The sequence below is a fragment of the Trachemys scripta genome, chromosome 3 (genome assembly GCF_013100865.1).
Source record: "Trachemys scripta elegans isolate TJP31775 chromosome 3, CAS_Tse_1.0, whole genome shotgun sequence".
In the NCBI taxonomy this organism is placed as follows: Eukaryota; Metazoa; Chordata; order Testudines; family Emydidae; genus Trachemys; species Trachemys scripta.
The window spans coordinates 105,195,630-105,220,545 of NC_048300.1; the positions used below are offsets into that span (position 1 = coordinate 105,195,630).

At 44.5% G+C, this 24,916-nt stretch overlaps 1 protein-coding gene across 8 annotated transcripts in view; it reads right to left on the reverse strand.

Moving 5' to 3' along the window:
• EYA4 (EYA transcriptional coactivator and phosphatase 4) overlaps positions 1 to 24,916 on the reverse strand; it is a 218,351-nt gene that overhangs the window by 47,988 nt on the left and 145,447 nt on the right. For 4 of the 8 annotated variants that reach the window (XM_034765621.1, XM_034765618.1, XM_034765625.1 and 1 more), the window contains 4 exons: positions 10,992 to 11,090; positions 2,871 to 2,937; positions 526 to 668; positions 253 to 396 (listed from right to left, as the gene is read on the reverse strand). In XM_034765621.1, the coding sequence (XP_034621512.1) occupies positions 253 to 396; positions 526 to 668; positions 2,871 to 2,937; positions 10,992 to 11,090 (453 nt within the window). The remainder of the gene's footprint in view (positions 1 to 252; positions 397 to 525; positions 669 to 2,870; positions 2,938 to 10,991; positions 11,091 to 24,916) is intronic. The other 4 variants (XM_034765624.1, XM_034765622.1, XM_034765623.1 and 1 more) reach the window with 2 other exon arrangements.

A 24,916-nucleotide genomic window follows, 5' to 3' on the forward strand; every position in this document is an offset into this window, starting at 1 on the left:
TCTTTTGATAACTGTTTCTTATGAAGAAATGCACATCATAACGCTACATTAAAAGAGAATACCTTGCATGAAGTCACATATCAGCCTGCATATACATTTCACTTATTTTAATGCGACACAGGCACCTAAATACCTTTGAACATCTGAACCTAAAGGCCTACTTCAGATATTCCTACTCACATTGAGCGACACCTCACTCATGAGTAGTGCCTCTGAAATGAAAGACAGAAAATGATGATGGTGGTTACTGACCTGGCATTTGATAAGAATATGGTGTTTGGCCGGGCTGTGGTGTGGAAAACCCTGGACTGTAACTAAGGCACCCACTCTGCAGTGGTGACTGTGTTTGCGAAAGCCCGCTTTCCGTCTTGATGCCTGGCAACATTACACCCAAGTCTGTGTGAGAAATTAATTTTCAACCGATTCTTTAAAATATTTTCTTGCAGATGGGGAGAAAAGTAAAGAATGTTCAAGTTGACAATTTTACTTCTAGTTAAAAAGGAACAACAATGAGAGGTAAAATACCGTAAGTAGGTAAGCTGTAAGGCTGTCCAGTCTGTGAGTAGGCTGTATAGACTGCAGGCTGTTGCATTCCTGAATACTGGGTCTGTCCGGAATAGGCAGACATTGTTTGAGCTGCTGGTGTAGAAAGAATGTGTGGATAGGGCCTAAATATTAGGAAAAATAGCATTACTGTGGCAACAAATACTTTGCATGTTGATTCAAGCAATAAAAGAAAAAGGTTTCAAGAAGTTGATAAACAGTTTTCTTTGTCAACAATTACTCTTCTGGAATCCAATCTAATCTTACTGAAATAAATGGAGAGACTCTCTGGGTCACATTCTCCGGTGCAGCGTGGATGTTTTGTACCATACCACCAGCACGATATAACCTTAAAACTGCTGTATCCAACTCCAGGTGGCTCATCCCACTGTTAACATAGCTCTATAGGGTTTTGCGCCCCGCCCCCTTTGGAGCAATGAGCATCTGGCATAAGTCAATCAGAGATGTCCTCAGGCTACTCTAACCTAGTGAAGGAGAACTGTCCTAGACACAGTGGCAGCAGGATCAGGGAAGTACAAACGTGAGCACCAAGATACACAAACTTGTACTGTGCACAGTTCAGCTGTAGCTGAGGATCTGGCCCTCTGACTTCAATGGGACATGGATCGAGCCCATAGCGTGGCATTAAAAATGCCTACAGTAATACTTTAACAACAAGATGGGCTTTCAACATTTGGAAAATTTGGGTTACAGAAAAAAAAATGGAAATAAAAGTGATCTTTTGTTTATGAATACTGAAGTTTTATAGGAAGAGAGAATAAAATCACGTTTCAAAATTTTACCCTCCAGAGTTGCAAAAATGTATTCAGAAATATTTGTCTTGGAAAGTCAAATAAGATTTTATGGACCAAGAGTGATCAAACACACACTGAAGAATTATTGTAACTGAAACCTAGCCATTAAAAGCCATGACTAAATATCGAATACTAATTTCTTTTGCTTTTTTTTCTAACTACTTCAGCATAGTTGGCAGCAGTTGCTATCCGAAAAAGATTACACTTTAATTTAGATGCCAAAAATTATTACAGTAAATTAAAAATTCAATAAGACCTTGTAATATATTTGGACAAGAATATCTGATGCACTGTTAGCCAAATCCCCTTGTAAGTGAAATTAGAAAGACTACGCTTAGTTCATTGTTGTTTGCAGTGTTGTTGTAGTTGCCTGAAGAAGAGCTCTGTGTAGCTCGAAAGCGTCTCTTTCACCAACACAAGTTTGTCCAATAAAAGATATTAGCTCATTCACCTTGTCTTGCTAATATGCAGTGTTGTGTAGCTGTGTTGGTCCCAGGATATTAAAGTCTCTCTCTAATATGCATAGTTTAGACATTTACTTGTCATCTTATTACATATTTGTTATATCATGATGTGAATACAAATTTACCAAAACAAAGTAGCTTAAGAAAGCATAACCCACTAATGTGTCAACGTTTTAATTTTAGAAGCATAATACCAAATTTTCAAACATAGCCTCCTACCTGGCCCTGTCAAGTATGCAGAAGCAAACAAACTTCACACTGCAATCAGGAACATGTGTGCACAAAACTGGTAGTGCCACATGCAAATGAGCACGCTACCAACTCTAGTGATTTTATCTCAAATCTCACAATATTTGGTGTTTTGTTAAAGTCCCAGCTCTTTGAAGTCAATTGACTACATGAGACTCTCAATTTTAAGTGGGGGAAGGGAGTAAGTATCTAGTCCTTATAGTTGCAGAGAAAAGCTTGAAATGTGACTCCTACTGTTTTAAGAACCAGGAGGTAAATAAAAAGAATCCAACATACTTTTGCAGTGCCTGATTCATGATTTTTTGAATGCTTGGCAATACTGACTATGGAATGTGTATGTATAGAGAGTTCTCCTTGTTTAATGCCCTAGTACTTATGCATTCAAGTACTCATTTTGCACATGGAACTGTGTTTTTTCCCAATCAAGTGCCTATTTCCATGGGTTTGAGCATATTCTGTCAGCACAACTTAGGTGCCCACGTTTGAAAACTTGACCACTGGGGTTCAATCTTGCCCTCACATGTGTACACAAAATCAATTATATACGTTGTGCAACAATACATAACTGCACATCTAAGAGACAGACCAAGATCTTTACCAACTGTGAGAGAGAAAAAAAAATAGAGAAATGATGCTAATGGGGATCAGTATCAAGTCTTAAATTCTTAACTATGTACCCATTTGTTAATATACAATAAATAAATAAAAGTAGTAACACTTGTTGAAAACTTTGAACAACAGAATTGCCTGAAGTCTTGGTCATTCGCTATGATAGGCTAGAAAAGAGGTGGTCACTAACTTGGAGGGATATATCTGCGGCGAGTACTGATGTGCTGATCTTGGACTGTAGCCACTACTTGTTATTACTGCAAAACAGAAAACAAGAGTGCAACACTTAATAAAAACAAAAATGGATTTAATTCACATACTAAAACTTTGCAGAGATAATGAATGCTAAAATATTACATTTGAAGAGTATTTAACTAAAATGGGACAACCTTTCATCAAGGCTAAACTACTACATTTTTAATATGCAAACTGAAAACATACAGTAAACTCCCAAGTAACTCAGGTTGTAAAAATAATTGTCTCCCAGTATCAGCATGCAGCACCTTTTAAATTTGATTTATATATTTCTGCATACATTTTAGAGGCATACAATTCACACATAATATTTGATCCACAAGCCAGGAAGCTGTCACTAATGGAAACTTAATTGCCATTTAAAAAAGCTTGTGATCTAATGTATAGTATTATATAGGATTGAAAAAATTATAAAATCTCCTTTAAAAACCTGACACTTGCAAGTTTAAATACAATTTTTAAAATATTTTTTCTTTCAAGTTTGCAAAATTCACTAAAAAATTCAATCATGAAAGATATCAAATTGATAGCCCGGGAAAACAAATTCACCTATTTATCCTCAGATCAGTTAGAGCAAGACACTGGCGACATTTTTATTTGAAATGTAGGTAAAACAAATCCCAGTTCAGTCGCCATCAACCTTTTATATGCCTATACTATTAGCAGCTGTATTCTTCCGAAAAAGCTTACAGAATGATAGTCATATCCTATTAAAATTTCCAATCAAAAGCAGCACCCAAATTGGACTAATTCCAAGAATTTGGACGTTTCACTTTCCTTTAACCATCTGTCTTGACTAAGACAGATGTATTCCAAATATATGTACTCTAAAGTGTTGAACCAATCCCTTCAGAGCAAATCCATATTGAGCAAATATACAGAGTGTCTTTATTAGGCCATCTGCTGTTCATTCACTGTTCAAAAGATTAAAGTAGTACACAACGAAGCACTGGAATTTCTGTAGTCTAATCAATCATAGCTGTACTTCAAAGTATACACTTCCTGAGTTGTTCATAATGGTACTGCAAACCCACTTTTAGAATTGTATAAATGACAAATAGGTTTGGGTTCCTATATATTTTATGAAATATGATATATTTCTATATCCAAGTCTAATGAATGCCTTTAAGACCTACTGCTTTGAACACATGCAGAACTTCATAGTTTTTAAGCTATTTTAAAGGTATTTAGAACATTTAGGAAAATGTAGTAGAAGGAAAAGAATTAATTCCTCTTAAATGTGCATTAGGTTAGCTTGAAAACTAGGAAATATTGGACAATAATTTCTAGACCCTGTGCAATCAGTTTCAGTTTGAAAGTTGCACAGCATACATATCAAAGCAAACTACTTATAAAACTATGAAGGGTTCTCTCTCTTATTTGCTAAACTCCTGGAAGATAATTACTCTTCCTCACAACACCTCAATGCTCTTTATGAAGACGAAACAGTTAAACAAGATGATCTTGCAGATTCTCAGGTCAATGAACTTCAATGATCCACTAACTGCATCTCTGCAGTTTTTTGACCAGTAATGTAATTAGATTAAATATCAGGCCATTTTTTCCCCCTCTTATTTACTGAACTGTATTTTGAGAAGCAGGAGATCCAGCTAATTGACCAACTTTGAAAAACAAAACAGGTTATCATACTACTGTAACTGGTACAAAGTAAACTTTACAACAGCTACAGTGGATGAACTGTTTTTCTTATCAAATCATTCATAGTAAAATTAGCATTTTTACAGAAAAAACGCATGATGTAATTAAACAACTCTGCACACCCATCTCTCTATTTTGTGCATTCAGAAAGACTTAAGAAAATATTCTTGAATGTGTCTTGTTTTCATATTTTCATTTCACCTTAATGACTGTACAAATAGTATTGTACTAGTAGTTTTCCTTCTTTCATGGACCTAAATTGATATTGGGATAGAAAAAATATAGATGCCCAGAAAGTCTTTTATTTGCATATAGTTTATAATATTAGAAACCTCAACACATCACTGAATGTTCTGAAGACATTGAATCATGCATGTAGCTAGGCTATGTAACCCATGTTCTATTCACTATTACTCTCATCATCCCTTCTCAAACCCTTCTGATAGTTTGTTACACCAATTTGTATATGTTGAATTAGATTGTAAGAACTTTGGGGAACATATTTTATATATCTGTATATCACCTAGCACAAAGGGACTCTGACCCTGACCAAGTCCTCTGGGTGCTATCAAGGTTGCCTGACATTTTCGGTTATAAAAACCTGTTTTCAGCTGCTTATAACTTTGCCAAACTTTAACTGCTTGGGCTGAAAATTTCTATGCTTGATGTCTATCTCAGGCTGATTTTTTTTTTTTTTTTTTTTTGAAAAAGGTCAGCCAAAATGGTCCAAGAATGAGCCGAGGGAAAAAGAGTTGTTTTGTCCATGTTAAAACATTCTGGGGACCTTGTCTTAGTGCCCCCATGTTTTGGAGCAGGGACTAGAAATGTGACTTGTGTGAGGGATGTGGTTTTGCTGTCCCTGTGAAAATCCACCCAAATTTTGCCAAGTTATAAGCCTTTGAAAAATCACAGTGCACACAGATGCAATAGTGACCTTTTAAATGTTAGTAGCTAAATTCCCTGACCATAATCTGCAATGAGAATGATCCAGTCCAACTGTAGGTTTGGACTGCTGCAGAGCTGGGTTGGGACACCTGAAATGAGGGCAGAGACACTCTCTCTCCTGTGCTCACGACCCCCTCCTGGGCCCAAGCAGCATAATGGAGGAAGCTGCTGCTTCGAGGACAGAGGGGACAAGAGCTGGATATGGAGGGCGGGGAGAAGGGGAATAGTTTGGGGGGTGGGGAGGGAGAAAGGGAAACTGGGGCTTGTAGTTGGGGTGCGGGGAGACTGGGATCAAGAGCCAGTGTGGCAGGAGGCAGAGATAAGTAGGGAGAGGGTAGAGGAGAGGCAGATCTGAGAAGGAACTAAGGGGTGGGGGGAGAACTGGAACTGACTGGGCAAAGAGACTGGGGCAAGGAGGAAAAATTGGGACAGTGTCAGTGGGGATGGGGAATGAGTGTGAAATAATGTTTGGATATCAGGGTCCAGGAGACAGATGAGTTCAGAAGTCAGACGGGGGAAATTGAGAATGGCTGGGCAAGGAGAATGGAACTGGGAGTCAGGGTGACTGGGACGAGTAGTGTGGAGGGGTGAGATTAGTACTTGCTGGGCAAGGAGAATAGTACTGGGAGTCAGGGGAGACTGGGATGAGGAAACTGGAGGGGTAAGACTAGGATTTGCAGGGCAAGGAATCTGGGGCTGGAATGAGTAGCCTGAGGAGTGGAGCCTAGGACTGACTAGATGAGAGGAATAGGATTGGGACAAGGACCTAGGGGAGGGTATCAGACAGGACAAGGACAGGTTGGAGGGGATGGGGCAAAAGAGGGTCACATTTGGGGGGCCCAGGCAGATGAGTCTGTGCCCATTACAGCATACTCTCCTTCAGAGCCTTGAATGGAACAAAGATTCTTGAGTCTCAACCTTCCTCTGCTGTCAGCAAATATTTGAGAAACCCACTGGCAGTGTGTCCCATACCCTTCTAGTGTTGATCCACACAGAAAATGACAACCTACTACTGCTATCAGTTATTCCGTTAGCTCAAGTGGCAGAGATCTGTGTGGTGGATCTAAGGGTTCCACCTTGCTCATGACCCATGTAGGTGTAAATATGATGCCATATGATGGAATTTCTGATTTTTCAGCTTACTTGTTAAAAACCAAGGAAATTACACACACAAAAAATAAGTTAAGAACATTATTACGATTTCAAATCCGAACACTCAAAAAATAGAATATTCCAGAGTTGAAATTGCCCGTGTAACTGTAATTCAGCCTCCTTGTGTATGTACATTCTGATACAGTGTTTACTTACGTGATACAATATTTTTTCCACAGGACCCCTGCCTCATTTAGTGCACAGGATCGACTAACTGGGGGATGAACCAGGGATGAGTAGTGATGGAGACTTATGTATAGAACCCCCTGATTTTTTTGTTGCAGAAGTTGGAAAGTACTGAGTGAGTGAGGCAGGAGATTGGAGGAAGATCTCTGGGTTAAGACAGCTGAATGCTGCTCTGGAGAACTAGATTCTACTGCCTCCACCACAGAGTTCTTGTGATGCAGGGCAGGGTTTGAATAGTGTGCAGAAAATAAGGCCTGGGGCCACACATTGAACAATGAGGAAAATACAAAACATTGAAACGCTGCTAATTAAGTGAGCACTATCCATTCAGTGCACTGAATGAGGCAGGGATCCAGTGGGAAAAAGTAGTATGTGATCTTCTAATGAAAGACTGTACCATAATGCATATGCACAAGGGGGACAAACTGAGATTGTGCAGGCAAACTTAATTCTCCATTTCCTAACTTTTGAATGCTTGATTTTGTAACTGTAATAATGTTCTTCTAACCCAGTTTTTTGTGTGTATAATAAATATTTACTGAAAAGGGATGAAGATGGAAAGCCGAGAAGTTGCTTGCTACTCCATTAAAATTGTTAATAATTCTCAAGTTCACCTAACTTTCTAATCAACTTAAACACTGCAGTCAAGGCAAATTTGTCAAAGCAAGAAAATTCAGAGTTAAACTTTCTCAGAGTCCTGCAGCCCCATGTACAGTACATTGATATTTCACAATATAGTCCTCTACAGTATCACAGAGTTTCCTGGATTTTATAAAATATTAAATACCAAAACCAATTTTTTACATATACACCATCCTATTGTAGTAGAAGTGGTGCACAAAATGATTTGTCCACTTAGTTAAGCCATGCCGGGGAGAGAAATATTTTCTCGGTGGTAACTTCATAGAGCATTGGGGAATCCTCAGAGAGATTACATGGTACGTATTGTAAAACCAATGGCTGAATTAAGGGGTCTGTGAGAGTTTAACTCTAAATTTACTAGAACTGAGCGGCTTTTCTTTCACCATTAACATTAGTTTATTGAGTCTGAGATGTGACATTTCCTATTTATTTTAATATGTGGCCTTTATGCTATTTAACCTTTAGTTGGCTCTAATGTAGCATATATAAGTTTGCAATTATATTATGAGATCAAAAAGTTAATGACTGAAGTCAAGTTCACAGGTACTTCTGATTGTAAAATAGTTCTGAAAAGTAACTAGCATGCATGCTTGCTGGCAAGTTTCGTCCCAGTGTGATTTCAAAGAGTCAAAATGTTAACCTTTGAAAATGAGGATTTATTATAGAATCATCTATACAATCTCAACTGTCATTACACTATAAACCCAATCCTGCCCTGGTATATACCACCGAGCAGTCTGTCTGGTCATCACTTCCAGTGTTCAATAAGGTCACTAAGCAGTGGTGGATACACTACATTCTGCAGGACTTGTTCAGCCTCCTTCTCAGCTCCAATGCTCTGCCTATTGTCTACTGTCTGTAAGTCAGGAAAATAGGATGTAACAGTTGAATACCCCAAACAAAGACAGTACACAATGGTGGAGACTCAGACTGGTCTCAGCACTGGGAGTTCAGTCACTTCACTTCGGCCTCAGCTCAGGAAAGCTTTTAAACACATGCTTAAGTCCATCCTTACTCAACAAAGCATTTAACAGCACACATAAGTTTAAGCATTGATTAAGTCCCTTTAATGAGGCTTAAGTGTATGTTCAAGTGCTGAATCAGGGTTCTCAAGAGTAGGATATACTCCTGATTGTGGTCTGATGTCACCTACTTATATCTATTCATGTAAATTTAACAGATTAGATGGTTTCAACTCACAGACCTGAGCATTTTATCAATCCACAGAATTTTTTCCCTTTCCTCTTCACCCTCCCACGCATATCCCCTTGCTGGAGCTGGCTCTCTCTGGCTGCCAAGTCTGCATCCATAGGGAACCTTTGCTCCAGAAGAGGGGATGCCTCATGATGGATTTAATTGTTTTAAAAACTATAGGGTAACACTGACATTATGACCTTCTCAGGTGGTGGGGTGTTCAGAATGGCTGGTACTTGTCATAGGAACATCTTGCTGCTTTAACAACAATTAGATCCACTGTATTCACCTTCCCCTTAAGCCAGGATCCCCCGTGACTGCAAATTTGGCAGCCTGGTTTGACCAGCTTTGTGGCATAGATGCTGAACAAAAAAAATATGGAAAAAAGTATCTCTCTGATTGTTTCAGCTGGTATATTTGGAAAGTTACCTGCAGCTGCCATAAAAAAAAAAAACACATGCACACATCCTGAAATAGTGGCAAGGTAGCACCTCAGATAAAATAGCTACAATTCAAACTAAAACATAACAAAACAACACATTAAAAGCTCTGCTTTCACTCCCCCGCCCCGATAAGCAGCTATGTGCACGTACTACTCCCTTATTATTGGCCCCACACCTCTAGCTGGTGACTGACTAAGTCTGTACCATGGTCAGAGGGGCTGCATTTCTTCCCTCCTGATAGTGCTTTCCCTTCAATCATTTTGTATCTGACTCTGTGACCCAAGATGGGGAAGTACACTCACTTTTTACTTTAATACATAGGCACTAAGATTTAAAAAAATGAGTGCCTACATGTAGATTCCCAGATTCATTGCAGCCACCTAAGTAAGTGGTCTGATTTTCAAAAATGCAGAACACCCTTCACCCTCTTGAAGTTCATGGTAGCTGCTGGGTGCTCAACACTGGATAATCAGGCCCTTATTTAGGTGCCTAAATATGGATTTAATAATATAACTCTAACCATCCCTTCTGAAATTCTTGCCCGAGACTTTTCAATACACATAGTAAAGCCCAGATTTCTTAAATATACAGTATGGGTCAACAAAGGTACACTTTCAATACAAAACCACAATTATTTCTGCTGGTGGTAAATTTTTCAACTAATTGCTTTTTTTGTCTAAAAAAATTCTGATTCAGCAAAACCAAAACTGTCCATGAAACAGAGTCCATTTTGACAAATCTCTAAAAAAAAGTTGAAAAAAGTTTTTAAGTTGTCTAAATGGTATGTTTTAACCTCTTTTAGACAAAAAAAAATTCAATTTTCCTGAGTGAAATGCCTTTTTGTTTCAAAATTTAAGCTAATTAGACAAAGACAAGGTTAAAAAAAAAAGAAAAATTAAACATTTTGGAATTATTTAACAAAAAGTTTCAGCTGACCTGAACCTTCATATTGTATCCACATATCTTTTGGAAACAGCCCTGGGGACATATTACATTCAGTAACAAAGTTAACTTATTCTGAGCCTGCTGTAAGCACCATAATAATTCAGACATAATGGGCCTGATCCAAAGCCTACTGAAGTCAATGGGGAGTTTTCGTTGACTTCTACTGGCTTCTGTGTGCTTTGGATTAGGCCCAAAGATGTTTATAGGTACATTATTATTCTCTTATCTGCATTAATATGACCAAGATCCAATGTTGTGTTATAATGCAAGCAATATGTACTTTCTTGTACTTCAGTAACCTTTAATACTTTTCAGGCAGCTACTTACAATGATGTTTTGTGGGTTTTTTTTTCAAAGGCCAACTGGGAAGATAAGATTATTTATATTGAATCAAACAGATACTTTATATTTAGACCCATGGATAAGATAGTTTAAGGCAGCCTCATCAGCTAATGAGCACTATTGGAGTGAAGTTTAGGATTACTAAAGCAATACAACCCCCCCCCCCCCCACCCTTAAAGCAATACAGCCTTCAGATTTACATTTTATAAATTATAATTGCTAATACTAATACAATCTAATTTTATCTCACTCCTGCTGATATTATATGAGCCTACAAACTAAAAAATGCTACAGTATATGACCATTGTTAAATATTCTTGCACACAAGAATAGTTGTAGTAAATATGTTTCTTAAGAACACAGCTGATGAGAACTGCAAGTTAAGGTGTTTTCAAAAAAAGTATTATTACTTTTTGGTATTAAAGCCTAATTTATAACTTTCACAAAGTTTAAGAGGTGTCCTCCATGCACTGACATGTTCATTAGTGAAAGTTACCAATGCTACATTAGTGTGCATCTCATAACATGTGATCTTATTATGGCTTTACCTGACCCAGTAAAAGTGTCAAGCGATCCATCTCCAGTTGTGGTGGTGGTGGTTGTTTCACTGCTGTTCATGGGCTCTGTTTTGACTGCAAGAAGAGACACTACACATAGAAGAATAAGTAGACATGAGATTTTACTTCTAAATTTACATCAGAGACCTCATGCCAGTGTCACGAGTGGCAGTCCAGCTAGAACAGACATGCGATTGAAAAGTTTAGAATTTTATGAGAACAGTCTGCTACTGCACTTTCTGAAATGGCCACACATGCATCTATTTATGTCTCTATTGAAAGACTGCTATAATTATCTGGATTAATATCAATCTAAATCTAATCGATTCTAGCAATTCCCCAAAACTAGTGGACAGGAAGGAGAGGAGAGTAGCACATAAAAAATAGTTATGGTTGAGAACCAATACAATATGTTTTTGTTCTCTTCCAGCAGCATATTGCTTTCACAGTGCAAGCTTTCTGCCACCCCCAACCAGTGTGTTTTTCTACCTCAAAGCTAACCCTCACTGAAATTGGGGACTTATTCTCCCCAAAGGAAAAAAAAAAAAAAAGAAAAGAAAAGAACTATAGGCAGTGCACAAACGATAGCCATGAAAAGCCAGCTTCTAATTAATGTACTAAGAAATAATTATACAACATAGACTTCTGCTTTTATTAGAGGCTAAGCTGCACTAGGAAAATAAATTATAGCTGCACCACAATTACATTCAGAACACTCGTACAGTTAGGTAGATGTGCATATTTACAGCATACATTAGTTGCCAGTTGATAACTACTGGGGGCCTGATTTTCATTTACGTGAAGGCTCTTTTACACAGCCAGAACAGTATAAAGAGGCTAAGTGCAAATGAGAATCAGGCCTTGTATGTTTTACTAGACATGTGGTAGATCATGCATTTTAATTCTAAGAACAAAAAAGTCTGGAATTTTCAAAGAAGCTTAAAGGCTTACACTGGGAAATTTACCAGCAGAACAATAGCGTTATAATTATACCATGTATTGTTCGGCTGATCAATTTCGCCATGTTTACAAATCCTAAGTGAATTGGGGAATTAACTCTCTTAAGCCTGGTCTACACTGGGGGTGGGGGGGTGGGTGGGAATCGATCTATGATACGCAACTTCAGTTACAAGAATAGTGTAGCTGAAATTGATGTATCTTAGATCAACTTAGAATCACTTACTTCGCGTTCTCGCGGCATGGGATCGACGGCTGCAGCTCCCCCATCGACTTTGCTTCTGCCTCTCACCATACTGGAGTTCAGCAGTCGACAGGAGACGATCAGGGATCGATTTATTGCGTCTACACTACACGCAATAAATCGATCCCCGATAGATCGATCGCTACCTGCCGATCCAGCGGGTAGTGTAGACGTACCCTTAGGCCCCTTTCAAAATCTCAGCCAAATTCTTTGGTGGTTTTTACCTGAACAAGCTATGAGGTCTATTATAGCTATTTGAAATTACACACACCTGCCTTTGTCCCCCATCCATAATGGATCTTTCATAGGCAAATGGGTGAGTTGGGTGATTGATACTTAACAGTAACACTACAGACAATACATGACCGCACATGAAATATGGGTGGAATTTGGGACATTGTGTATACAATGCAAATTTCAAACAAGGACTGTGGAAATTAACTTTTTGATTATTTATGGGAATTATGTAAATCTTAATATGTAAAATGTGAATTTTACAGGATACCAACAAATGGGCAGCCTGAACAAATGCAGTGTAGTTGGTTGGCTTCACAGTGTAGGATGGGAGAGATAGGTCAAAATAGTTTACTCCTATCAATGGTCCTCCTATTCTCCACTGCATGCTCCTGGAAAACAGGGTCATGGAGATTGCTCTGCACATGTCAAAGTTAGGGATATCAATTTAAGTGCCCAAAAGAAAGAATTACTTCTTCAGAAGGCCACTGAAATTGTTCCACAGCATCAGAAAAAAAAAAAATCAGCAGCAGCAATGTATTTTTAAACCAAATCCTATGTTTCACCATATTTCTGTCCTAAGATAATTTCCAAGAGATGGAGGGTTAAAATATAAATGTGGAAATGGACTGACTTTTCTTTGCACTGATAATAAATAGCTTTTGCAATGAGAAAGCAGTTGGAACAAAAAGAGATGTATACCAAAATTTGGGGAATGTGTTTTTATACTAAATACAATACACATGAAAAATTAAGGAAAGCTTTTCTCCATAAGACAAAGATTGTCCTGCATTGCTGCTAATGAAACCTAGGGCTATCTGCTGCATAAATGACAGCTGTGCTGTCAAAGGGAACACTTTTTACTGACTTGATTGTGAAGAGGCTCAGGCCTTGCACCTCTGTGTCTACATATATCAGAAAGTATGCAGCTTGCTAATTTGGTCTTCTTTGCAGTCTCTGTTCCCTTTATGACTGCCACAATCTTCTCTTCTCCATCACAGTAGTCTATGACTACCTCAAAATCTTTAATGTATATTCTCACAACACCCCTGCAAAGTAGGGAAGTGCTATTAACCCAGCTCTACAGATGGAAAACTGAGGCACAGAGATCCTAAGTTCTTTGCCAAGGTCATACACAGACTCTATAGTGGAGCAGGGAATTCAACCCACGTCTCCCAAGTCCTAGGTTAATGCCATAGCCAATGAACTATCATTCTTCTCTTGTAGCTAGATTGATAGATATTCAGGAAAGCACTTTAGTATGTGCTTAATTGCTTTACTGAATTGGGGCCTAAATACTGAGTTGAAAAGTATTGTACTGAACTATCCCTACCTCCAATCATTGTGATGTGCAGCACACTTTCCTGGGCACAAATATTCACCAAGTTTTCCTCTCCTTGTCAAACAATCACTCTCCCCCAACTCTCAAATTAATTAAATTTGATAGAAAACTCCGAGTTAGAATTACATTTTGTCAACAATACATACGGAAAAGATCTTTTGAGATATCCTTGATTTTAAAACAGCTCTAGTCCATTACATTCAGATTTTATCAGAGTAAGGAAGTCATTTGCATGGCTAGACTTTTGGAATACTGCCCTTATTTTTCATGTTGCACATAATTAAACCATGAAAAAAACAGCATTAAACTAACCAAAAACCAGTTTAACTTTAAAAGAAAAAAAAAAAAAGCAATAAAATTTAAAGTTGAGATCAAAATATAAGCTCACACCATTTAAACACACACTGTTTTGCCTAGGTTTTGTAGCACATATAACACAGTGTGTGGCATCATGTAATGTTCTGAAACTGCTACAATATCTATCCTAGTAAGGCCTTGGCTACACTTACCCGGTAGTTCGACGGCTGGAAATCGAACTTCTGGGTTCGACTTATCGCGTCTAGTCTGGACGTGATAAGTCGAACCCGGAAGTGCTCGCCGTCGACTGCGAGAGGAGTACCGCGGAGTCGACGGGGGAGCCTGCCTGCCGCGTGTGGACCAAGGTAAGTTCGAACTAATTCGAACTAAGGTACTTCGAACTTCAGCTACGTTATTCACGTAGCTGAAGTTGCGTACCTTAGTTCGAATTAGGGGGGTAGTGTAGACCAAGCCTAAGGGAAGCAGGGTGACTTAAAAATTTGAATTACAGTGTGTAGCCCAAAGAAATTGGGTCGAGCACCAAATGGTCCGAGGTCAACCATGATCAGTTGGGACATAGATGGTCGACGAAAAAGCAGGGGGGTGGATCCTGGGCAGTGGCTGGGGCACCGTCCTTGGGCACATCCTCAAAATGCCCATTTCTGGCTGCCCTGGTCTCTGGAGGGGCCAGGCTGGGTCGAAGAGCGGGAAGATGAAGGGTGGCATCGCTTAAACTCCTCATTATTTTCCTTCTCTCTGTAGGAGTTGGACTGGGGGACACCCCATGATCTTGATGGAGGCAGAGAAGGAGGCCGGAATGGCTTTCTAGCCTGTTGAGAAGTGTGCAGGCCCAAGGACCAGAGGGTGGCATGGGAGTCATTAAGACTGTGAAGCCGTGTATTGGTCTGAAGAGCCCTGCTCCCTCAAACGGGAGATCCTGCAGGGCAGTCTGCATCTCTTGGGTCAGCTTGGAGGACTGTAACCAGGAGCTACACCTCATGACCACTGCAGAGGAGATCACCCTGGCCGCTGAGTCTGTAACATCTCAGCCCATCTGGAGGGCGCTTCTCGCCACCGCTTTGCCCTCATCCACTAATGGCAAACTCCTGGGCTTGGTCCTGTGGAAGGCTCTGCTTGAACTTGCTGATGGAGTCCCACAGGTTGAAGTTGTACCTGCCTGTACCTGATGGTTAGACACCCAAAACTGCTGCTGGCTGTTGAATAAATTTTTCTGCCATGTAAGTCCAGTCTCTTGGTGTCTTTATTTTTGGGTTTGCCACTGGCCTGGCCTTGCCTGTCCCTTTCGTTGACGACAGACACTACCAGATACCCTGCAGGAAGGTGGGTGTACAGATATTCAAATCCCTTTGCTGGGACATAATATTTCTTTTCCGCTTTTTTGGAGGCAGGCGGAATGGAGGAGCGGGTCTGAGACACAGACTCGGCAATTTTCAGGACCCCTGGGTGGACGGACAATGCGACCCAGGCTGGGGTGGAGGAGAGTACGACATTGAAGAGGTCGTCAGACTACTCCTCTAGCTCCTCGACCTCAAAGTTCAGGTTAGCAGCCACCCTTTAGAGTAGGGCCTGGTGCTCCTTGAAATCATTGGGGGGGGACTGCTCGCTTGCGAGGGGCCTGCCACCGCCTCGTCTGGGGATGACGAAGATGACTGTACCGCAGGGGGAAGGGCAGCTTCCCTTTGCCCGTCTGGGGATGGCTCTTTGGGTGTCGGGGCCCACTGCAACTCTCCTGCGTCGGACTCAGCAGCGTGCTCCGATGCTGGTGCTGGCTGGGCTGGAGGGAGTTTGTCCGATGCGACCTGAGAGGAATGGTGGGAGTACAGGACAGGCATGATGGGTACACGCTATAGGCTCCAGTACTGCCACTGGGTGGGCCACTGCCCCTGCTGCCATGCTGACAGGGCCGTCTCGCAGGTCGTCGGTGATTTGGCTCTCCTAGGTGAGGGGCTGAACTCTCTCTCCAGCTCGGACCACTGTAGATGCTGGAGTCGGTCATCTGACCCTTGTCAGCAAACAGTAAGGAAAGGGCGAGGAACGGTGCCTGCACGACCAGGATCAATCCCGCACTGAGGGGGATTGATGTTGTTGTGGGGGGGACTGCCTAGGCGATGGGGATCTGTACTGTGGTGATCTCTGGTCGGAGGCCCGGCGGTACTGCAGATACAGGGATCGGCGTCATGACTTGGGTGTCCTGTGCTTCGTAGGTGGCGACCTTGGCGTTAGAGACCTGAGTCTTCTACCCAGAGACTGAGGCTGTGGCACCGGGATACCAGGCCGTGGTGATGGGGATCGATGCCTGCATTTCGGGGATACTCCGTTGCTCTAGTGGGAGGTCCCATAACTGGCTTGCCCTTAGAGGTCTGGGCCTTAACATGGTCCATCGACTGGTTTGACCTCTGTGATGCTGGCTGGCCTACTTGGTCCTTGGCTGCCGGGGCCACCTCAGGCACAGGAGGTCCTACTAGGGGCCAGGATCCCCTGCCGCTCCTGGGAGTCAGATGTCTGGCTGGACTAGGGGGTCTGACCACAGCAGTACCCCTGTGTAGCTCCAGGGCAGGCACATAGCTTAACACAGGTACTTTGCCCAACTCCCCCCTGTCCTGCGGTGCTGACGGGCCCTTGGGCTTCAGCTGCTTCTTAGGACCCGGCAAGGGGGAACGGTGCACCCAGCGTTGCACTGCGTGCCAACGCCAAAGTGCTAGGCATGGAGTCTGATCAGAAGGGGTCCAAGGCAGGACGAAGCGCAGCCTCCAGGAGGATGGCCCTCAAGCAGATATCCCGCTCCTTTTGAGATCAAGGACGAAAGTTTTTGCAGATCCTGCACTTGTCTTTTCTGTGTGATTCCCCCAAACACTTCAAACAGCTATCATGGGGGTCAGTAATGGGCATCGGCTGGGTACATGATGAACATGGCTTGAAGCCTGGGGAACAGGGAATGCCCCGCTCTGTGGCGAAGTCCCAGCTGGGACTCTAACTACTAAAACTATTATCTAATACTCAACGTAATGGTCAAACTAAATACCTAAGAACTGACTATAAAGGAGACAGAACAATGGCTGGAAGAACCGCAACGCTCTCGAAATGCAAGACAAGGTGCTCCGACCAACTGTCATGGGTGGTAAGAAGAAACTTGGAGGGTGTAGCGTCATTAGCGCCTGTTATACCGATGCATGAGCGCAGCACTCAAGGGGGTGACACAGCTGACCCTATGGATCCACTAAGGCAAAAGTCTTCAACAACTGTGCACATGGGTACATACACACCTAAAATGGAATCGACATGACTAAGCACTCCAAGAAGAACTAATGAGCTGCAAAGTTTCATTTTTTAACAACTAAGCAATATTTTAAGGACTGAGAATGCAAAATGGTATAATTAGATGGGCAGCAGATTTAAAAATTGTATTAAGATGATGTTAAAAAAAATAGTGAACAGAGTTTGAGCATAGAAGTTTCTGGTCATCAGGGAATAACATACAGATTATAGAGGGTGCAAAGTTTGGTTTAAGATAAGGTGGCATGAGGAATACATAATCTGCAATATCCCCGAGTGGGGGTAAAAGGTTGACGGGTCAAAGTACAGACATTGAGATATGAGGGTATGAAGTTAATAAAGTGGCTATGTTCGGGTGTGGATTATAATGAGTGGATATGATGATGAGGATGGATTGACCCTCATTTGGTGAGATTTAATGTTTAGGGAGTTTATGGTTCCAGTTCATATGATCCAACAGAGAAGGTCACTTGCTCCCTTTCTCGTAGTGGGAGAACGATGTCACTCTGGCTCATGCCTCCTGGTACTGTCGGTGGCCGGTGATGTGCTTGATGTAGATGTCCCTGGACCATCAGATGGCGTCTGAAACCAGGAGGCGCCACATGAGACATGCATACCGTCGACCGATCCTGCAGGTCCGCAGCACACGTCGTTGCAGGGGTCCCAGGCACCCAGGGCTCCGACAATCAGGGCGTCCATCTGCACCTCATAGCCCTTTGCTCTCAGGGTGTCAGCCAGGGGGGCGTACTATTCCAGCTTACGAGCTCGGGCTTCGCAAAATGCTGGAGTCCTGTTCTCAAAGGAGACCGTGACGTCGACGAGAATGATCTTTTTCTGGGCCTCGTCGGTGACGACCACGTCAGGTCATAGCTGGCTGTCAGTACCGGCGATGGTGCAGTTCACGGAGATCTCCCCCACGCATGGCGCGATGGCTTTCACCAGGCGGTTCTGAATGGCGTTGTGGCACAGCTACCAGGCTCTGGAGTGGGGTTTGCAGCTGCACAGGACGTGGGGCAGGGTCTAGTTGGGGTAGCTGCACTTCCTGCAATGCTTGTCTCGGTTCCCGTGGAGGACGGCTCCGTTGAGTGGGACGCAGTTGAGCCGGGCACGGTGGATGAACCGCCAGTCAGCGAAACGGGTGAAGCCGTCCCTGGTGAGGAAGTGGTTGCTGGCATCCCACTTGCTGGTCAACTCAAAGGCTTTACCCTGGTCCGGTTTACGCTTCAGGGTTTCCCTGTACAGCGAGTGGATGGCGGCCTTCAGAGTCCTCTCCAGGAAGCCCCTGGCCATCGGGGTAACGATGGTGTTGTCGTGGGACCTGATCTGCAGCACCAGGATTCCCAGCTCCTGGCGCTCCTTGCACTATTCCCAGCGGCAGCCGATGCGCTTCCCCAAGCGACGCGTGGTGTTGTGAGTGCGGGACCACAGTGAAGCGATGTCGCGCCCGTCCCGTCCGAATTCCCCATCCAGGGAAAAACAACAAGGAATGTGGTGGCACCTTAAAGACTAACAGATTTATTTGGGCATAAGGTTTCGTGAGTAAAAACCTCACTTCTTCGCATGCATCCGAAGAAGTGAGGTTTTTACTCACAAAACCTTATGCCCAAATAAATCTGTTAGTCTTTAAGGTGCCACCACACTCCTTGTTGTTTTTGTAGACACAGACTAACACGGCTACCCCCTGATACTTGACCCCATCCAGGGAGGCGCTCAGGAAGGTGGCGATGTCTTGGTTCGAGGGGGCTCTGCCGATCCGCTTCTCTGTTGCATCATGCACGGCGTTCGCCGCAATGTTCCTCACCGTGGCGTCGGGACATGTCAGCAGATGGAAGGTGTGAGTTATCACTGCGACGTCGCACAGGTCACCCATGAGGGGGACGTTGGCGCCGCCGTGCCTGTGGGTGATGTAGACCAGCTCGTTGCTGGCTCTCTGGGGAAGGAACAGTTACTTCTTCACCAGCTTCCGGATGATCTTGTCTGCCTTGTTGAGGGGCACCTTCGCCACGGCGGATCCCCTTAGGGTGAACAAGATGCGTGGGATCAGGAAGGTGTTCAGGGTGTTTATCTTCTACCACGGTGCCAGCAGGGAGGCATCAATCTTGGTGGCGTCCTGGAAGATCTCCTGGATGGTGTCCTCGGGTGTTTGCCGGACACGGAACCCTGTTGGCGTGCCAGATGCTGGTATGCCTGCCCTTCTGCCAGGGGGATGAGGGGCTCACCCGGGATCTAGAACCCCGTTGTCTGCACCCGTTGTCTGCACAGAGTCGCTTTTGCTGCTGTCAATGTGCAGAGTTGCGCACTTCTTCGCATTGAAGCGGAGCTCCATCCAGTCAGTAATTTCGCTGATGGCATCTAGCATATCTTGGAGGCTCTCTGGGTCGTCCGCGGTCAGGACCAGATCGTCTGCGTAGGCCAGAATGCTGAGTTTCTTGCCGTGCAGGTCGAAGCCGGTCGGGCCATTGGGAGATGGCTCGGATGAGCGGTTCCATGGCCAGGTTGAAGATGATGGGGCTAAGGGCGCATCCTTGTTTCACGCCGCGGCAGATGGGGATGGCGTCCGTCTCTCCGTCCATGGTGCGGATGGTGGTGGTGCAGTCCTTGTAGAGGTCCCGTAGGATCTGGATGAAGGTTTCTGGCATCCCAAACTCTCCCAGGGTGGCAAAGATGTGATGGTGGGGTATGGTCCCAAAGGCGTTGGTCAGATAAAGCCATGCTACTGCGCACTGCCTCTTGGACCTCCTGGCCTCCTGGATGGCCGTCTGAAGGAGGAAGTTGTGCTCATAGCATCCCTCGCAGGACATGAAACCCTTCTGCACTGAGCTGACGGCGTCCCCGCACACTGACCAGTCTGTGATCCTTGCTGCGAGGCAGCTGGCATACAGCTTGTAGATGGTGGAGCAGAGGGAGATGGGCCTCCAGTTGCCGGGGTCGTCTTGTTCGCCTTTTTTGTGGATGAGCACGGTCATGGACTTTTTCCAGAAGCGGGGAACGCGATGGAACTGCTTGCATTTGTTGAAGATGGCAGCGAGTACCAAGCAGCCGGGGTCTCGCTTCTTCAGCAGGGGGTAGCGGATGCCATCTTTTCCAGGGGTGGTGTTTTTGGTCCTCGACAGCCTCGCCTGCACCTCCTGCGGGGAAAAATCTCACTCCAAGTCCTCCGTGAGGTCGATCCGGGGTAGCAGGGAAAGGCACTCTGGGTGTCGCAAGTTGGTCTGGGCCTCGTGATCAAACACATCCTTGAAGTAGGAGTAGAGCCTCTCGGACTGGATGGCACAGTAGGAGGAGGTCCCGTCGAGGATCTCCCTCATAGCTTTCGTCCGGTTCATCCTGTATAGTTTCTGAATATGGGATGCAGCCGCCGGATCGTAGCGGCGGCCGACGTCCCCTCTCCTGCCTTCTCTGGTGGTGTTGTTACGGCTTGGCGCAGGGAATCTGCGAGTGGCCCGTGCGGCTTCCCTCCTTGTGGCCGTAATTTCCGCAGACAGTTCTGCAGTCAGTCTGTCCATCAGGATGTCGAAGTTCTCAAAGTCCTCAGCCTTTGCCAGCTCTTCCATCCAGGTGGATTGCCACGGCGTGGCGACCCTCGCTCGCGGCCGTCGCTCCTCCTGCTGCGTTGTCTCCACGGGTTCAGGTGCTGCAGAGACAGTTTGCGGCCTCGTTGTCCCTCAGACTATGGAGCGGTATTCAGGTGGGTCTTGAGGCGGGGGTCCTGGTGTGGTGGGGAGGGCAGCTCTCGGTGTCTCCAAGGCAGCACTGGATCTTCCGGGAGGGAGTGGGGTTCTGGAAGCACCGGTGCTGGGCTTTGTCGGGGTGCGGTCGTGTTTGGAAATACTGGGGATTGTTCTGGTTCTTCTGCAGGTGGCATCCGGCTGGTGGGTCCTTGGTAGGGCATGGGGTTTTTGGCAGTCAGAGGCTCTTTGGATAACCTTGGAGGAGGTGTTGGGTCTCCCGGGGGTGGGGTCTGGCTGTGCGATCTGGGGGCTACGGGAGGCTCCTCCGTTGGCTGGATCTCACCGTGCAGCCTGGAGGATGATGCTAGTTGCTTCTACGGCGGGGTGGCATGAGGTTACCTGTGGGGGAGCGCTGCAGCGTCTCGTGTCCGTGTTGTGCCGGATGGTTTTTATGAGGTCGCTGAGGCGTCTGGTGAGGTTGTTGACCTGAGAGGTGGCGGTAGTCCCCCTCACAGCAGTGTCCAGCGTGGGGATTTTGGAGACGGGTCTGGTCCTTTTGGTGGCATCGTCAGTCCTCGAGGCAGGGGTTACGCTTCCTTCATTGGCGGTTGGTCCCCCCTTATCTGCTGTGACTCTGGGGACGCTGGCTGGGGTGCTGAAACCAGATCATCAGTGGGGGTCAGTGTTGGAACCCGGAGGATGTCAGTGGGATTCACTTTCGCGGTCGTGGGGGGGTCCCCTGCACGTGGCTTGATGAAACTTACATTTCTTTTGGGTCTCGAAGGGGAGATCGCAGCGGCTACACCGGAAAGCAATCCGTTTGTTGTAGGTCTTACGAACGTGTTTGCTGAGGGCTGCGAGGGTCTGGACTCCATGGACGGGGAGATAGAAGGGGCAGAGAAGGAGACCTGTAGGGAGCGGGTACTGGAGGTAGATGCGGTCTTCTTCCCCTGCCTCACCCTCTGTGGGGCGGATCTCTGTTGTGCCTGCAGACTCGCCAGGTGATTCCTCTGGGTATGGCAGAGAAGCTTGGGGAGATGAAGTTGCTCTTGGGGGGGGGGGGACGCTGGACTCACAGGCCACGTTGTCTCTTTGCCCGGAAGGGCAGCATGCGGCATCGAGATCTTGGGTTCTGAAGTGCATTCCCCTTCGAGCGGCCCTCTTCCAGACAGCCGGGTGGTAAGTAATTTTGGGGTCTGGGGTTGAGGAGGTGGTTCCTTCCGGACCATCCCTCTCTGGAGCAGTGGGGCGGCAATCAGCATCCTGGTCCTGGGTTGTCGGGGGGGGGGGGCCTCCCCCGGTGGCATCCTTCCCGGCGGGGCGGCAATCAGCATCCTGGTCCTGGGAAGCGGGCAAGGTTCTCCAGGGGTCCCCCTCCTGAAAAGCTGTTGAGATATTCTTGCTTCTGGATGTGAAGTCCCGAAGAGCCATCCTTCTGGAGCTGGGTCTCCCTGCAGAGGTATCCACGGGGGTTTTCTTCAGCCAGCTCCTAATATTTTTGTTCTTGTAGGTGGTCTGGGTCTTCCGTGAGGCGCCAAGGGGGGTCTTCAGGATAGGTTTTTGCTGAGCTTTCTGGAAAGCAGGAACAGCAGCAGCCGATGACAGTGTAGCTAAAGCTGAAAAAGAGTTTTCTTCCAAAATAGGAAGAGCGGAGTATATCTTCAAAGCAGCATCAATTTTTTAAAAAATGGCTGCAGGAGATTCCATCTTCTGGATGTGTGTTTGCAGTTGTCCATCAGAAGAAATTAAACTGATAAGAACAGACACTACACTTTGATCTTAGCTCCAATTTCTCCTCCCCTATACAGTAGAACTTCAGAGTTACAAATTGACTGGTCAACCACCACCTCATTTGGAACTGGAAGCATGTAAGTAGGGAGCGAAGAGGGAAAAAAAAAGAAATTACTACATAGTACAGTTCTGTGTTGAACGTAAACTACTAAAAAATAAAGGGAAAGTTTAAAAAAAAAAAATGTCAACGTAAGGAAATTGTTTCTGTCCTTGTTTCATTTAAATTAAGATGGTTAAAAGGCAGCATTTTTCTTCTGCATAGTAAAGCTGTATTAAGTCAATGTTCAGTTGTAAACTTTTGAAAGAACAATCATACATTTTGTTCAGAGTTATGAACAACCTCCATTCCCGAGATGTTTGTAACTCTGAGGTTCTACTGCACTTGAAAGCGACCACAGATCAGGGAAAGGAGGAGCCAATGAGAACAGGTGAGGATCCTTTAAAGGGTCAGTTCAGAGAGATGTCCCAAGACAGTTAATCAGATGTCTGATGCTCTCCTTTCACTTAACATTCAAGCCCTAGGACTTTCCTAGAAATCCTTAAATTGCTGTGGGGGATCCCAGTGATAATGGAGAGAAGCAGCTGACAGGCAGTGAGGATGTCACTCAAAGACCAATGGAAGACAACAGGCTATACAAAGTATCTCCCGAAACCAGCAGCAGGGGTTTGGAAAAAAGTCAGGATAGCCAAGCAGCCTTTCCAGTTAGGGTGGGATGCTATACACTGAAGGCAATGGGAGAAGCAGCCTGTGACTCCAGTGCAAGACATCTCACTACAGAGGCCAGGAGCAACCAAGGAAGGGTACATGCTGGGCTGGGTTATCATTAGCTGGGACCTGATCGAGTGCTAACTGGGCTGGCAGAGAAAGACAGTTACAGAACATTTGAGGTTGATGGGAGTGAGAAAAACACATGAAGGGAACAGACCAAGAGCAGCCATGCACATCCGATGTCATAACTCAATAGGTGTGGCAAATACACTATCACACACAGTTTGCCAAGCAAATACTATGCAACCACAGATGCAGCGAGCCAGTGGGAACACCACATAGAGAGGCCCCACCAACAAGACACAAAGATCTAAAAGGCATAGGACAAGTGATCCAACTGCCCTCTGAGAGAGTGGGATTCAAAGGAGAACCCTATGTACTAGGCGGAGCACCTCCCAGGATAGCATGTACCTGCCCACTGGATTTCCCCCTTGTTAATTAGTTAGGAATTAAGTTGTATGTGGCAATGTACTTTTTCCTTCACCTGTACCTACTAAAATAACAGACTAGAATAGAGGAGATATTCTAGCCCCCATAGTAAGCCATTTATTCTGGCACAGCACTTTCTTTGTGGAATGCATACAAGATATTTTTGTAATACCTTAAAGTGGCTGACTTGCATATACAAAGTCATTTCAAACTTCTTTTTTTAAAAAGTCAGCTTTCTGAAACCTTAACAACTTTGGTCCCAAACTGCAAAGTTAAGCATGTGTGTCATATTCTGCAAGATGGGGCCTTTCAGAATAACAGATTATGGTTGGTATTTGTGTGTGTACTAAGAACAATTCTACACATTATCCTGAGATATTTAAATTATACAATACAAAAATGGGTTTCATTAGTTAAAATGGATACCATATGGGACCGTGTTTTCAGTGGGCCTCAACACTGACCTCCAAAACTGTGCATGCAGGATTTTGCATTTCCAAACCCTATATCTGCAAAGAACTCCGAGTGACCAAAGCATGAAAATCCAACTTCATAGAAAGGGTTTGAAAATTTGGCTCAGGCAAACTTCCAAAATCAGCTTCTAAGGGTATGTCTTCATTACAGAGTTAAATCAGATGATCACAGGGACGCCACTTGGCCGGTTTTATACAGGATGGTCTTTTTGAGAGATTTGTCCCGTCTGGTAGTGGGACAAAAACAGAAGTGGTTTTCTGCATTATTGGACAGGAGTTATCATTTTGAACAGCATATTGCTCCACCCCTGCCGGCATGACCACACGTGCAGCTGGTGTGGGATGGGTGCTCTTGAAAACTGAGTGCACCATGCATACAAGATCACCCATTTGGGTCATCTGATCCCACTGAGGG